The 14,969-nt window shown below is 42.6% G+C and overlaps 1 protein-coding gene and 1 non-coding gene across 6 annotated transcripts in view; both read left to right on the plus strand.

Moving 5' to 3' along the window:
* tmeff2a (transmembrane protein with EGF-like and two follistatin-like domains 2a) overlaps window positions 1–9,848 on the plus strand; it is a 91,056-nt gene extending 81,208 nt beyond the window's left edge. For 4 of the 5 annotated variants that reach the window (XM_046404440.1, XM_046404438.1, XM_046404442.1 and 1 more), the window contains 5 exons: window positions 774–922; window positions 2,657–2,716; window positions 2,993–3,113; window positions 7,089–7,247; window positions 8,998–9,848. In XM_046404440.1, coding sequence (XP_046260396.1) covers window positions 774–922; window positions 2,657–2,716; window positions 2,993–3,113; window positions 7,089–7,247; window positions 8,998–9,094 — 586 coding nt within the window. In that variant the 3' untranslated portion in view covers window positions 9,095–9,848. The remainder of the gene's footprint in view (window positions 1–773; window positions 923–2,656; window positions 2,717–2,992; window positions 3,114–7,088; window positions 7,248–8,997) is intronic. The other variant, XM_046404439.1, reaches the window with a different exon arrangement.
* A 1,214-nt stretch (window positions 9,849–11,062) lies between these two features.
* On the plus strand, window positions 11,063–11,144 carry trnas-aga. The gene has a single exon. It is a non-coding gene; the product is annotated as a tRNA-Ser (tRNA).
* Window positions 11,145–14,969: the final 3,825 nt, after the last annotated feature.

Genomic DNA, 14,969 nt, shown 5'->3' on the forward strand with positions numbered 1-14,969 from the left:
CCACGTAGTAATGTGGTTGATAAGGTAAAACATTCAATATATTGTCTTTGTGCTGTTTTCAATTGATGTCAAAAAAATATTAGCAAATTATCACGTTCTGTTCGCTTTGCACTGCATCTCACTTTATTTTTGGAGGCAGTTGTACCGCAAACTAGCTGTTCTGCAGTCCTCACCGACTTTTGTTCATCAAGCTGTTTCAGTGTGCTCTATGATGGTATTAGCTAAGTTATTATTTTCCATTTAAGATGTTTTCAATGTTATCTAAAATAAATGACACATCTGAAAAGCTTCAGATTGGTGGCTTGCTTTTTGCGCTACAAATTCCTCAGCAACACAGAAATGTACAGCTTTCTTATCTACGATTGCTTCATTATTAATAGCTTCCCGCCATTGTAATGGTACATCATTTGTCAATCAAGCCTTCTGTGCAGCCTGTCACTCTTTCTTCTTCCCCCTTTTTTTTTCTATGCAAAGTTAAATCCATTTGCCATTTGTGTCAGACCGAATGTGCCAAAACCCAATCTGAACAGGATTACTATGCATGGTCCAACATCCTGACTGAGTGCAAGCTGTACTGTTTTTGTTGATTTTTTGTTTCCCTGAATGAATTTCAGTCTGTGCCCCCCGCAGTCAGACACACACACACGTCTCTGGGGATAAAGATGCTCTCATTTTCATTAATATTTCAGGTCTTGTTTAGCTCACATCTTGACTTAGCTAAGGACTAAAGCACTGATGCGTTTCGTACCCTAAAATGATTTCTTGTTCCACAGGTGTGTTTGCAACATCGACTGCTCACACATCAGCTTCAACCCAGTGTGTGCCTCAGACGGTCGTTCCTATGACAACCCCTGCCAGGTGAAGGAGGCGTCCTGTCAGAAGCAGGAACGCATCGAGGTCAAGTACCTGGGCCACTGCCAAGGTCAGACCCACACACACACACACACACACACACACACACACACACACACACAGGGGAAGCCATCACTCTGTCTGACAGGTGTTAACTTCAAGTTGAAGTGAGGCCGTGGAAAGTAAATGAGGCAACTTGCAAAGCTAAACGCTGATGATTGTGTATCTCCCGCCAGCTGCACCTCCAACCACATTTCATGATTACGAATATTTCCACTCAGTCATATTTTGGAACAGTGTGCAAACATAATCCTCAAAACCCCACAGAGCCTTCACTGCTATGTATATTGATAATTTTTGCTGAATGCTAATCCTCCCCTTTTTCATGTTGTATCTTTTATTTGGCTGCAGTATTTGTTTGCAACGGCTCCAGGGATAAAGTTATTTTATTAATCTCTGTGGTTAAAACCTTAAAGTGAGTCATATTACTAATCCATGTGGGAGAAGACAAAGGCACGTAAGAATCATGCTTTTGAATATATTTTTTTCATTTTATTTTATTTTATTTTATTTGAGGTGTGATCCACCGGCATCTTAATTTCTCCTCCAGTTGTCGGCAGCTTTGTATTGCGTACATTTGCAAGACTTTGATCGGCCCTGAGACCACCAATTGATCGAGATGTGAGAACCAATACGGAGGCTTTGAGAAGTAATGAGGAGTAAAGCAATCAGAGTTAACCAGCTCTAGAACACAAATAGAAATCTGTGTTCCCCCCACGTCACACCCTTTGGGTCAGACCACCCTGATTGATCTGATCGTGCTTTCATGCCTTCTGTTTCAATCAGGTGGGAACAAATGTCATAAAAACGAGAGATGTAGACCTGTGAAACGCTGTTAGTCACTATTCAAAGTGGCACATTGATATTTAGACTGCTGGTTTGTAATATATCCCCGTGTGTCACTTTTATCATTTACATTTCTCGTTCCTTTTCTGGAACTAGTCCTGCTTTCTGCTGTAGCTCACGCTAAGCTACAGTAGAACGACAAAAAGCACACATTAAGCCTAAGATCTTTGCACTTAGTGGCACCAGATGCTCATAAAAGTCAGTTGTGGGATCACTGAGACCTCAAGATGTCACCTATTTTTGGAGTAAGTAAAAATTAACAGAGGAAGAGAGAAAAAAACATGTTTCTGAAGCTGTAATCTGGTTTAGCCCATAGAGCCTCCCATTTTTTCACTTCATCTCATTTGTTCAATTCAATTCATTTAGTCTGGTATTTGATTTTTTGTTAAGTGGATGGCATAGGTACAAGAATCATCTCACCAGTTTTTTTACTCTCCTGCTGATGATCTACGAGCAAATAAATCAGAAAAACAAATTAAAGTCCCACATGCAGGCACATTTCTTGCATCCTTAATCTGGGAAATACTTTCACAGACTCACTTTGAGGGAACAAATTCACTGACCACTGAAAACAAATAAATTGCAATAAAATGATAAGGAGTGGAAGGTGATTTTGTCTAGCCACTGTGGAAAGATGGTCCATTCTCCCTTTTGTTTGGTGTAATACATTAGCGAAGATGGTTTCTGACTTTGGAAGAGAATAGACCACATTTACACACATTAACGGGACAGGTGCACACACCACATGAACCCTTTGTTGAAGCTGATGATTCACATTCAACCCTCTGCGTGCACTGGCATCAGTTTGAACGTATAACCCCAAATGGAGGGCGGTTTGAGCTATGAGAGAGGTTGTACTGACCTGGAATCGGTTTTAATGTGTTTTTGGACTCTCCAGGCGACATCATAACTGGGAACAAAGGCGGAGATGGGCACTTCGCACGGACCGACCTCACAGGTGAGTGCCTGTGAGGTGGCGGATTGCTAAATAACATGTGCTGCCACTCAGAGCTGCATTATGCCTGACTTCAGTTCTGTTCAGTTCACTTTTGTCCGTTGCTCTCAGACTTTTCTTTTCACTTCACAGCCTTTATGATCCACCTCTTCCTCTCTTGTTGAAATCTTTGCCTCTCTTTTATTAGCAGTACTGTAATGTATATGCACAGCTGCCCTCGAGCACATGTACATTCAGTATTTATGGATTGTGTGTGTGTGTGTGTGTGTGTTTACATAGTAGTGGAAAAAGAGGATCCGCTGGCCCGCGGCCTGTACATCCCCTGTCCAGATCACTACAAAAACTACTGTGTCCACGGAGAGTGTCAGTTCCCCAGTATCCTGGCCCAGCCCTCCTGCAGGTACACACACACACACACACACACACACATACAGTATGAGTGTATTTGTGAGGACAAGGGAAGGTTAGGGATGGGACAAAAATTCTGATTCTGTGTATGATATCAGTACCAAAGACATTTTTTGAGCCATTTTTGGCTTAACTTCAAAAGAGACACGAACTGACACCAAGAAGTGAGAGCAACATAGATGCACTAACAGCCAAAGCCATTGAAATCACAGCACGTGGTTTGTATGTAAGACACAGGGACACCCATTTTTTTGGACAATGTAAATGGCACAATATTTTAAAAATTCCTCCTAAAAACACTGTTTTGTAAATATGTTGTAATTTATGCGTAATGAATTGAGTTGGGACTGTTGATTGTCAGTTCATAAGAAAATGAATTGAATTTTAACAGCTAGGGATCCACAGTGCTGTATTTTGTCACGGGCTAATTATGGGTCACATTTCATTGATTCTTACGGAACAATCAATGAAACTATATTCATCTTAGCTATTATTGGCTACAGAGTTTTTATAGTGTAACTCTGACTGTAATGTGGCTATAAACAAATCCTGCAAGAGGACTGGCTCTGTTTCCTCACTAAAATTTAATGATGCTCACCCTCCCTCTCCTTCCCTAATCTACCGACACCCAAAGAAAGCGTGTAATATGAGATGGCTAATCAGTTGTAAAATTTAGCAATTTCTAGGCAAGCGCCCGAGCCCATTTATTTATTTATTTTAAATCAGACTTGTTTGTCTTGTATGAATACAAGCCAGTGTGCTGTGAGGGGGAAGTGTCTGAGAGCCCTCCTGCTGTAGTCGTAGGCCGGGCTGCTGACCACTCAAATATGCTGCACTGCTTCATATTAGTAACATGCTGAATATCACACTGCGAAATGAGGATTTCAGTGTCTTCTACCCCACACGTGAAGGTCTCGTTTCGTAAGTTTCTGTTTGATTTGCTGGTGATCTCATCTTATGAGCCCACACTTTGTCATCTGTCTGCCAATAATAAAACTTGTAGCTGTAGCTGTAAACACATCATCGCGCTGCTGCTGTCAACGTCATTGATGACTGACACTTTGAGTGTGTCATCAGCAAGTTCCCAGAAGCTATGGAACATTTTAGTATTGTTTACAGCAACTGCTTTAACTTTTAAAACGGGATCATTTGCCAGTCAGTGCTGCTTACAGTCTTGGACTAGTAGAACAAGTGTCATTGACCCATCCCTTAACACTATAAGGCTGCTCTGATGAATCTTACTGTATATTACTGAGAAAGAAAGTCACTACTGTAATTACTTTTTAGTGTCTTTGAGGTTATTATTTTGGTTTTGATTTACCTTCACTAACTCAACATCTCTGATAGGCCTATTGTGTGCTCCCTGCTCAGCACCAAAAAACTAACTGGTCCTGATGAAAGCCACAAGCCAGAATGTGTTAGTCTAACTATGAAAGCTCTTTTATATACTACAAATAATGCTGACTTTGACCTTTTGACCTGCTGCTATGTGTGTTGCACAGCACCAAATGGCAGACAAACAGACTTATTGCCTAGTTTGTGAACAGAGTGGAGCATTTAGCAGCTAAATGGACTTATTTTTCCTCAGAGACTGCTAGAGACCAAAACAGAGCTAAAATGAGATTGAATATTGCATTTACATTTGTCAGAAACACGGATTTAAAGGAATGCTTGTGCTGCTCCGTCTCTGCCGAATGTGAAAACAGGCCACTGTTCATTAACACCATAGCAACAAATTATTGTGATAATACGTCGGTGTTGTTTCCAGTTTGTTTGTATTTATTGTTGCCAAGTGGCCAGAAAAACCTAGTTAGTGCAGGTTTAACATGACCACTTCGTGCCTTGTCTCACTTGAAACCTCATCCTTCTTCTGGTCCTGAACCATGTTTTTATTTCAGCTCGGAAGCCATTTTTGTCGATTTGGTTATGAAAACGTACCTGCTTTCCAAAACTGAGCTGAGATCTGCACATTGTTCCATGGGGTATGAAGCTCCATTATTAAATGGGGCCATATTTATTTATTTCTCTTTTTCATGATTCTGAGACGTTAGGCAGCAATGACTTTTGAATGTGCTGTTATCTGACCAACACAATCGATGGCTAAACAAGAACAATAAGAACCATATAATTGGATATGTCCTAAAAAGAAGCAAAACGTAGCAAAATGTCCTTATTTTGGAGGATTTGGTCATATTTGGGCCTTGTTAGTATAGAAACTGAAGAAAATGCAGCAGACAACCAGTGCAGACACCCTTCACACTCACAAGCACAGACACAACAGCCCTCACACAGGTGCAAATGACAGTACACATTCATACTCTGAAAAACACACAAAATGCTCGCAGACAAGCCCTTACATAAAGGCAAAATGACGAATATTGATATGGACGATATTGAATCCCACCACCCACACACAGCGAATGTACTTGTGTGTCTCTCAGGTCTGCCATCTTTTATAGCCTGATAGTGTAGCAGCCAGGGGGGCTCGGTATCGCTCCCTCCCTCTTTTTTCTCTCGTTTCTTTGTAACCTCACTCGTCCCAGCTCGCCCAGCCAGACATTCTTCTTGCATACAGAACAGAGCTGAGCAGAGCAGCAGTGTGAAATGTCTCTGCTGCCCCCTGCTGGACACAGACATTTAGAGGTTGTATCACAATAAATAAGCTGGGAAACACAGAGGTCTCTAGGGGAGTGGTGCATACGTGTGTGTGTGTGTGTGTGTGTGTGTGTGTGTGTGTGTGTGTGTGTGTGTGTGTGTGTGTGTGTGTGTGTGTGTGTGAACACAGAGCACAAACAGAACAAGGATGCAATGTTCATCTTACACACTGTCAGGTCAAAGGGATGGAGAATGTGAAAGCAACTGCGTGTGTGTGTGTTTGTTGGTAGCAAACAAGGATATGCAGGTGTTGGTGGGTAACAACCTCCCCAGGGACAGGAAAAGCAGGTAAAGAAGAGAAGATGGAGAGAGAAAGAGAGATTAAAAAGGGGGACCATTTTAGCTCCTCTCTGAGGACAAAGATCGCCTCCATTAGTCTCGCTTTCTTTCTCTCGCTGTCTGGCTCTCTCAGACTACTAGCTAGCTGGATAAATCTGAAATCGCCATATACATGTGAAAACGATGTTTTTACACAGGCTTTTTCAGGATGTTTTTGTCCAGATTTTCATCCCTTTAAAACATCTTTAAGGTTGCCTTTGCTATTTTTCAACCTGGATCCTATTTTCATATCTTTCTGTATTTCAGGTGACTAATGCAGACAACAATTTTTGAAATTGGTGCAGTACTGAACAAGATTGTTGCAACCAGCAGCCACAAAACAGGCTGCTATGGCCCTCCGGGCAATTGCACACCGTTTAAGTATGTCCATTTAAAGCGCTTGTGTTTTTTCCACTGACAGGCTCAGATTGTGTCTGACAGCATCATGGAAATGATCCCTACAGAGAGAGTCCTTTTTGTTGAAGAATAAGATCCTTTTTGTTGAAACAGAAATAACCGCTGTCGCTCTCACCAAAGCCACCAGACTCTATTTGCAAAAACAATCATTTTAAAACACCTCATTCAAACTTGACAGGGAAAAAGAATCACAGCCGTAGCTTCTGTAGCTCCGCTGTCACCCTTTAAAACACAGCTATAATTCCAGCTGTAGAGTGGACAGAGGCCCAAAACAAAGGGATAATAATGTGTTTTCAAATTTAGCTGCTTTGTGTGAACACGCGCTCTTTCTCCCTGCCTGCCGCAAGCCTTATCAACCATGTTCATCTGAACAGTCACAGCAAAGAAATAGTCGCTACTCTGTCACTGTCAGCTGCTTTGTTCCACCACAATGTCTTTACCAAGCAGGTACTGACGCCTTAATTAGAAACACAGAAATAATTAACCTGTCTCTCACTGCAAAGAAAATGACTGTTTCTCTCTGTCTTCTCACTGTGTGTGTGTGTGTGTGTGTGTGTGTGTACGTGTGTGATCTCAGCTGTCACTCAGGCTTCAGAGGTCCCCAGTGTGACATCAAAGAGTACAACGTGCTCTACGTGGTGCCAGGCTCCGGCAAACTGCACTATGTCCTCATCGCCTCTATCATTGGAGCACTCCAGGTGGTCATCATCTGTGTGGTGGTGCTCTGCATTACCAGGTGAGTCATGCCCCAACAGACACACACTCACACACACAGCTTACTAATGAGCCCTGGAGCAGTAGTTTCCATGTTGTGTGTATCTGGGAGTCACAAGGGGAGCTCCTGAGCCTGGAGGAAACAGCTGAAAGGTCACCTTGCTTCCACCACAGTGAAAGTCTCTTTCCCCGTAGACACACACACACACACACACACACACACACACACACACACATCTGAAAACATGCAGCGTGTGTACAAGCATAGATACACAGAGATATCCTGTAGACAACCATCCACACTTGGTGTTTCACAGTAGAAACCCACTGAAAAACACACTTACAGACCATGCACACATGCTACACACGCGCACACACACACACACGCACACACACACGCTCGTATCCTGCAGCTTGTCTGCCTCTGGCTGACCTAAGCAATTTATGGCATTTAATAAAAGATTTTAAAAGAGTTTTTGCCGAGACAAAACTGCTCCTCTGAGCTGAGCAGGAGGAGGACTAGGAGGAGGAGGAGGGACAAAAATGAGGGAGGGAGCAGTTGTAAAGGACGGGGACGGGGAGAGACGGTGAGGGAGATAGATAAAGAAAGAAAAAGAGAAGTATAACACTGAACATTGCAGCAGAACCATTAATGTTTCCTGCTGCTCAGCGATATCCATTTAAGGTAGAAAAATATAAAAACACTAAGCCTGGTAAAAGTTTACAATGCACCACATGGCTCTCACTTGTTACAGTGGATGAAATGACATGTGACACACACGTCAGTGCCCGGCAACTCACCGACCTCAGTGGCCTATCTCTGTCGGACAGGCTGGGCTGCAGTCTGTGTATTGTGTTTTATGAATGTTGCTGGAGTTGTGATTTCCACTTATTATGAGGACTTGCCATTCACTTAAAGGACAAACAGGTGGGAGGAGAAAAGGTCACCTCAGAGCTTTGCCTGCTGTGTGTGACATCCTGTCACTTCTTGGAAAAAGTCTGCTCAAAAGGCTTTCACTGCAAGAGATACTGTTACCAGATTATTCTGTATTCTTCCAGCTGTAGACAAGTCCTGTGAAAGAAAAAAGAACAAAACTAGCAATGGGTTATTTGGGTTTGGCCTCTCAGGCTAAAACACAAGCTCTCCTGACTTATTGGTGGAGCTTGTTGAGCGTACTGGTCTGCAGGCTGACAGGAAGACTGTATTTATTTACAGTTACAGACTGAACATACAAGTCGAAGACGTGGATGTGAGGAAGAGTTGTCTTTTTAGTAAGCATGCTAATAAAACGTTATCATAATGTATGAGGTCAAGAAGGACTGTAGTGCATTAACAACTCAATGACTTACTGTACAGCATTTTTATTTTTCTTGGTTCTGCTAATTACGGAAGCACAATAACAAATTTCATCACAGTTTGACTAGCAAAAGATCTAAACCTAAAACTATATCTTGGGTAATTTTGGGGGCTGTTTTCAACTCTGGAAACATTTGAAGCATATTTAAAAGTTCAGGAGAGTGTTGGGATTGAATCAAAATGCACCCAACTGAGAAATAAAATTTACCAGACTTTGGCTACACAGACAAAACCTGTCAGCAGCATCAGTTCATTGTTGGTTTTGGTCTTTTCGTTTGCGGACAATAAGAAAAGTACCGACTATTACTTCAGGGCTTTATTGTGGTTTACAAAACATCAGAGTTTCATCACCATGAGCTTTCACAGTGGGATATCTAACCCCTGCATGTATCGTCTTGCTTTCTTCCCTGTACAGGAAGTGCCCACGGACCAACAGGATCAACCGGCAGAAGCAGAATAATGTCCACTTCAGTTCAGAGAACACCATGCGCGCCTCCACTCGACTTATCTGAGCCCGGACACACCGGACGGAGTCCCCCTGCTCTTTACGGAGCGCCGAGGCGTTAGATGTTCCCCCCTTTGTAGGCCAGCCCCCCTGAAAATTAGGCTCTGCTTCCCCTCACTCCTCGCCCTCTCTCTCAGTATGAACTTTAGGAATGCCTGGGAAAGACGGTGGCAAAGCAAAGACAGAGCTGGCGTGCGTTGGTGAGTGATGATGATGTTGTCATCATTAGCCACCGCCGCCAAACTCCCCACCCCTTGTTGCCGATGTGTCTCCTTGCACCTTGTCACTTCCGCCCAGGGTTTTTCTGAAAAACTGAACCACGAGGTGTCAGGACGTGGGGGGGGGCTAAAGATTCAGAATGTGTGAGTCAGTGTGTGAGTGTGAGTGTGCGTGTTAGATGTGTGAACTTTGGTAGAGGCGGGCTAGCCTGTGTCTGTCGTTTCTAGATGAGGGGTTAATGCGAATCGGGGTAGTGCAAAGCGGGGTCACGGGCTTTAAAGAGGTGTGTGTTGTCCAGTGTGGGGTGGGGGGAGGGGCGGGGCGGGTTCGGGGGGTTCGGGACTACACGTGATGCCTTGCACCTTGTGTTATAGGAGACCTTTGACAGAGGGCACAGTGTTACTATAGAGCTCTCTGTTCGGTTGTGACGACAAAGTCAGCTTCTGTATGTTGGGTTCTATTTCCAATAGTTATTACTACATTGTCTTGATGGGGTCATTTTTCTGTAAATGTAAATAAATAATTTATATCACGAAATGTAACATGCTGTGTCGCTCTTTGCTTGTGGTCTGATTAAGCAATAACATGTTGTTAATATTTATTACTGTCTCTAACATACAGACTATCATAGAGAGCAGACTCAGACCTCCATTATGGTTGCAGATGAACAGATGAACACATCCAGTTTCTGAATTACATCATATCTGCTATTTCAGCGGTGCAGTGTAAATATGTTCATTTTCTCAAGTGCTTCAGTACACTATTGAGCACACTATGTGGATAAAAGTATCAGGACAGCTGACCTTTTCACCGACTTTAGTGGCATTACATTCTAAACACACAGACAGCTTTGCAGCTCTAACAGCTTCCACTCTTCTGTGAAGGTTTTCCACAACATGTTGGAGTGTTTCTGTGGGAATTTGTGCCCATTCATGCAGTAGAGCATTTGTGAGGTCACACACTGATGTTGGACCAAAAGGCCTGGCTCACAATCTCCGTTCCAGTTCATCCCAAAGGTGTTGGATGGGGTTGAGTTCAGGACTCTGTGTGGGCCAGTCAAGTTCTTCCACACCAAACTCATCCAACCATGTCTTTATGGAGCTTTGCTTTGTGCACTGGGGCACAGTCATGCTGGAATAGAAAATGACCTTCAACCACCCGTGCCACGAATTCGGAAGCATAGCATTGTCCAAAATGTCTTGGTGTGCTGAAGCATTAAGATTTCCCTTCACTGGAGGTCAGGGGCCGAGCCCAAACCCTGAACAGCTCCATACCACACCTGAATTCAAAAAGAGGTGTGTCCCAATACTTTTGTACATAAAGTGTGACTCTGTTACCTGAGTAATTCCATTTCAGACTTTTCACTACATTTCAGAGGAAAACACTGTGCAATTTTTCAAGTTACTTCAAATATTATGTGTTTTTACACAAAACTCCCAAGCCTACTGAATGTTTATAGACTGAACCAACCATCAAACATTTAAAGGAGAGCATTTTGCATTCCAGATGTGATCTTTACTCGAAAAGTGTTTTTACACAGGGGCATTTGGACCTCTAATTAAGTACCATTAGAACAGTTAAATGTCAGTCACCGCCGCCAGATGGTGCTGTGTTCAAAGTCCGGATGAAACCTGGCCAGCGCCCTTCTCCTCCATCCTCCAGAGATCAGATGTGGAGCGGAATGAGGCAAGTTTCCAGAACAGCCATGGTACGACAACAGCATCTGGACAGAATATAGACGAGGCAGTGCCAAGCAGTTGTCGTGGCCGAGTGGTTAAGGCGATGGACTAGAAATCCATTGGGGTCTCCCCGCGCAGGTTCGAATCCTGCCGACAACGTGACGTTTTAACAGAGGAGCGATGCGCACACGAAAGACGGGAAAATGCCGAACAGTCGCTGAGCTTGACGCCCGTCTTATTTAAGGCATAAAGAAACAGCAGTAGTTTAAACAACACGATGTCACCCGGAAGTAATTAACCAAAATGCGCTTTGTAACGTCTGTTTGCTACACTCAAGATATCAGAATAGCAATGAGGATATCTGAAGTGAGAAGTCATCCAGCATCATATTCACCATCATAAACCAACACAACAAAAAACAGCTGTTATTTTTATTCTCAGTCCAGAAAAAGTAAGTACATTTGCTCAATACTGTAGCTCAGTACTATTTTGAGTAACTTGTATTTTATTTCAGTGTTCAGCCTACATTCTGTGTTACTTTATTTTATTTCCTAGGAAAACTTCGTTTAACCCCATTTTTTCAGATTTTTCTTGTGAAAAATGCTGATGTTGTTAAGAGGCACGTGAAGCCTAAATATTAATGACAAATAATTACAAAAGCCCCTTTCATACCCAATCATGATACAATTGCCTGCCAATGAACCTGTTTACCTGAGGAATGTTCCAAACAGGTGTTTTTGAAGCATTGCACAACTTTCCCAGCATTTTGTTACCCCGTCACAACTTGTTTGAAACATGTTGCTGGCATCAGATTCACTGTTTTATTACGATGTCCCAACTTTTTGGAATCAGAGGTGCACATCTTTATGTTTGTAATCAGCTATGTAACACCATTACGTTATTCAGCATCATGAGTATCTGTACTTTTTGCAAATACTTGCTTTACTCAACATTGTTTTTCCATCACTGCTGATTACTCATAAAGCCGCCTCTAAGCCATCTGTTCACAGAACGAGTCCATGCATCCCTGCATAGCCTTAAGCCAGGACAAAGTGCACATTCAGCCTGCTTACTTGAGATTTAATGTTTCAGAAAACATCAAAGTCAGGCTGCTTTTGGAAAACCACAGGACTTTTTTTTCATAAGGGAAAAGATTAGAGTCCATATGTGAAGTTCTCAGGTGGAACTGGGACCACTTCATTGAGCAGATTAGAAAATGCTCCCGGGCTGTGTTTAGTCGACGTGTAGGGATCCCATTCAGACATGTGTTTGTTCATCTGAAGGGTAGATCCCCCTGCTTTTTATTAACTTCAAACATTTCATATTCTCAACCCGACTTTGTCAAGTTAAACAGAATTCACACCGACAGTGATTATACAGGCTTCCTCAAAAATATTAGGAGTCTGTGGATAGATAGATAGATAGATAGATACTTTATTGATCCCGAGGGAAATTCAAGAGGCCGTATGAATTGAAATCCCCAGTGAAGAACTGGAACGCTACCCTAAACTCAAAAACAATAAAGTGGGAGTCCCAGAGTACCTAAGACTGCGAGGTGACACTGAAAAATTAAATAAATAAATCTGTGCTGTCAATTCAATCATTCAGGCTCAACATCTAACCATTTGTGTGCACAGACTGCTTAATTTGTAAAAATTTAGTGTGGGTTTTGGCTGTGTATTTTCAGAAAATGTGCCTCCAGTGCAGCGGGCCTTTGTTTGCTTGATAACAGGCTGACGGACGAATGGGCGTGCAGACCAGTGGGGCATTTTTCAGACCACTGGGGTTTCAAAATAATGAGCCGCCACAGCAATGTTCAGTCCCTGGGGAGACACACTGATGTTGTAAGGATTCTGACAGCAGAGCAGCGTATTAAAAAGGATCGCATCCTCTTTGTCAGGTGACCAGTGATGATAAATGATCCGAAGACCATTGTTCACAAACATTTTAAAGTTATCAATATCTTATTAGACTCAGTAGAAGTATTTCTGTGATATGATCAGTGTGAAATTTTTAAAATTTTCTTGATATATTTCTCAATATCTCTGAAAGCAAACTCTTTTAGACAATTAAATCTGAATTTTTTGTCAATTGTTATGTCAAGGGGAAATTTTTTTTTTAAATAGGCTCAGGAAGGTATAACTAAACACCAGCAGAAGATTCAGTTCCCTTCCTCATCCCAAAGATTTCATTTTGCCCCTTGTAAATAGTTAATAATAATTAAATTACCGCTGCTTCTTTATTTTGAGATGTTTGTATTGTCCCTGCTGCTGTGTGATGACTACAGGTATTAAATAATAAACAGATAAGCAGATTCTTCAGTGCCATGTGGGCGTAGACGTTAACATATAGAGCTACTGTAAATTTTTCATGAAGGGACTCCTTTGTGTCTTTGTCTGGGTGGCAAGCAAGCGACAGACAGCCTGAAAGCAGCTGTCTCACACCAAGAACAGTATTAAATCGACAGCACAAATTTAATTAAGGGGCATGAATTATTAAACCTTGAGCATGAATTAGTAACTCGAGAGCATGGTTACGTTTTCCTTTTCCCCTCTGACGCCTCCCATGCTCCGTCACCTGCAGTCACACCCCTTTCTGTGGACTCATCCGTGTGCCTGCACGTGGGAGCCAGCAGACCCAGTCACAATAATCCTGACAGTTTCCTGTCTCCTTCTGCTGGTTTTCATTCAAATCGGTTGGGCCCGAGGCCTGGGAGGTGAGGAGAAAGAAATTTCTGTGAACGTCTGAGTATCTGCTCTGATCAGAGGCTGAGGAATGTGGTGAATGCTATTTTTAATGAGCGCGAGAGATCATCCCACAGTGGATTTGGCTTAAGTTTGAACAGCATGTGACATCAGTGCAGTTACAGTCATACATGGTCAGCGAGGCTTTAAGCCGCCACAAAATAAGAATCACCACCTTGTTACAAAAAGTGAAGGAACACTTTTGACATCTTTGTACCATTTGCTGCTATAACCTGCATTGGCACTGGCAATTGAGATTGTTCAAGTAACAACTTGCAAGATGTGGTTGGAAATCTTGAATGGGAATCTGTTGCCAGCAGAACATGATGGCAGTTTGCACTGTCTCAGGTCCTTCACCTGAGCACCACACCTCAGCTCCACCCAAGCTCCATCTCTTAGCTCATCTTTAGGTTAGCCAACAGTTAGCCCGAGTCCAGCACTACCAAGACGGTGATGGCCAGAGCCGCCATATTGAGCTGCTTAGTGGCTCTTTGGAAGCCTCTGGGTGACATCGCAGACACTGCATCCATCATTTAAACACAAGAAAATGAACTTTTCAAAATCTGGCTGAATGACAGGGTGAAAAAGACTGCTAGTAGACTCTCCTCTCTTCTCAAGGTCTACACTCCCCAGGCATCAGGTCACATTTTCAAGCACTTTAAATTCTTATTGGTTATGCAAAACATCCTTTTGGAGCTTTACAATGAATCTTTCGCTTTTCTTTTTTTAAGCTGTTCTCTTTAAAGTAGTCATGACCACTGTGACTCGGTGCCAGTGTTTGACCTTGTGTCGGATTGTGCATGACCTCAAGGCTCAAACATTGAAGATTCACTATCCTTTGTAACACCGCAGTGGCACCTTTATGGATTAATCCATTAATTAATTCATCACATTCCTCAGCCTCTGATCAGAGCAGATACTCAGATGTTCACAGAAAATGATAAGGTGAATACTTTTAGAGTTTTTTGTGAGGTACATTTGAATTATTATATCAAAACATCATAACAGATTTACAGCTGTTGGGTGTCAGTAGGCAGTTAACTCTAACTCTGTCTAATCATGAAGTCCACCACTCGCCCTTTTTCACCCAGGTGAGGTCCTACAAGCCCCATCAACCCCATCCTTTTATACCAGAGACAAACACAAATGTCCCTGTAACCTGCCTATATGTGTTTGACCCTGTGTCACGATTTCATGTACAAGTGAGAGGAATTAAAGTGTGTCCACACAGCGTTGAGCC

Source organism: Scatophagus argus, chromosome 11 (assembly GCF_020382885.2).
Source record: "Scatophagus argus isolate fScaArg1 chromosome 11, fScaArg1.pri, whole genome shotgun sequence".
Lineage (NCBI taxonomy): Eukaryota > Metazoa > Chordata > Actinopteri > Scatophagidae > Scatophagus > Scatophagus argus.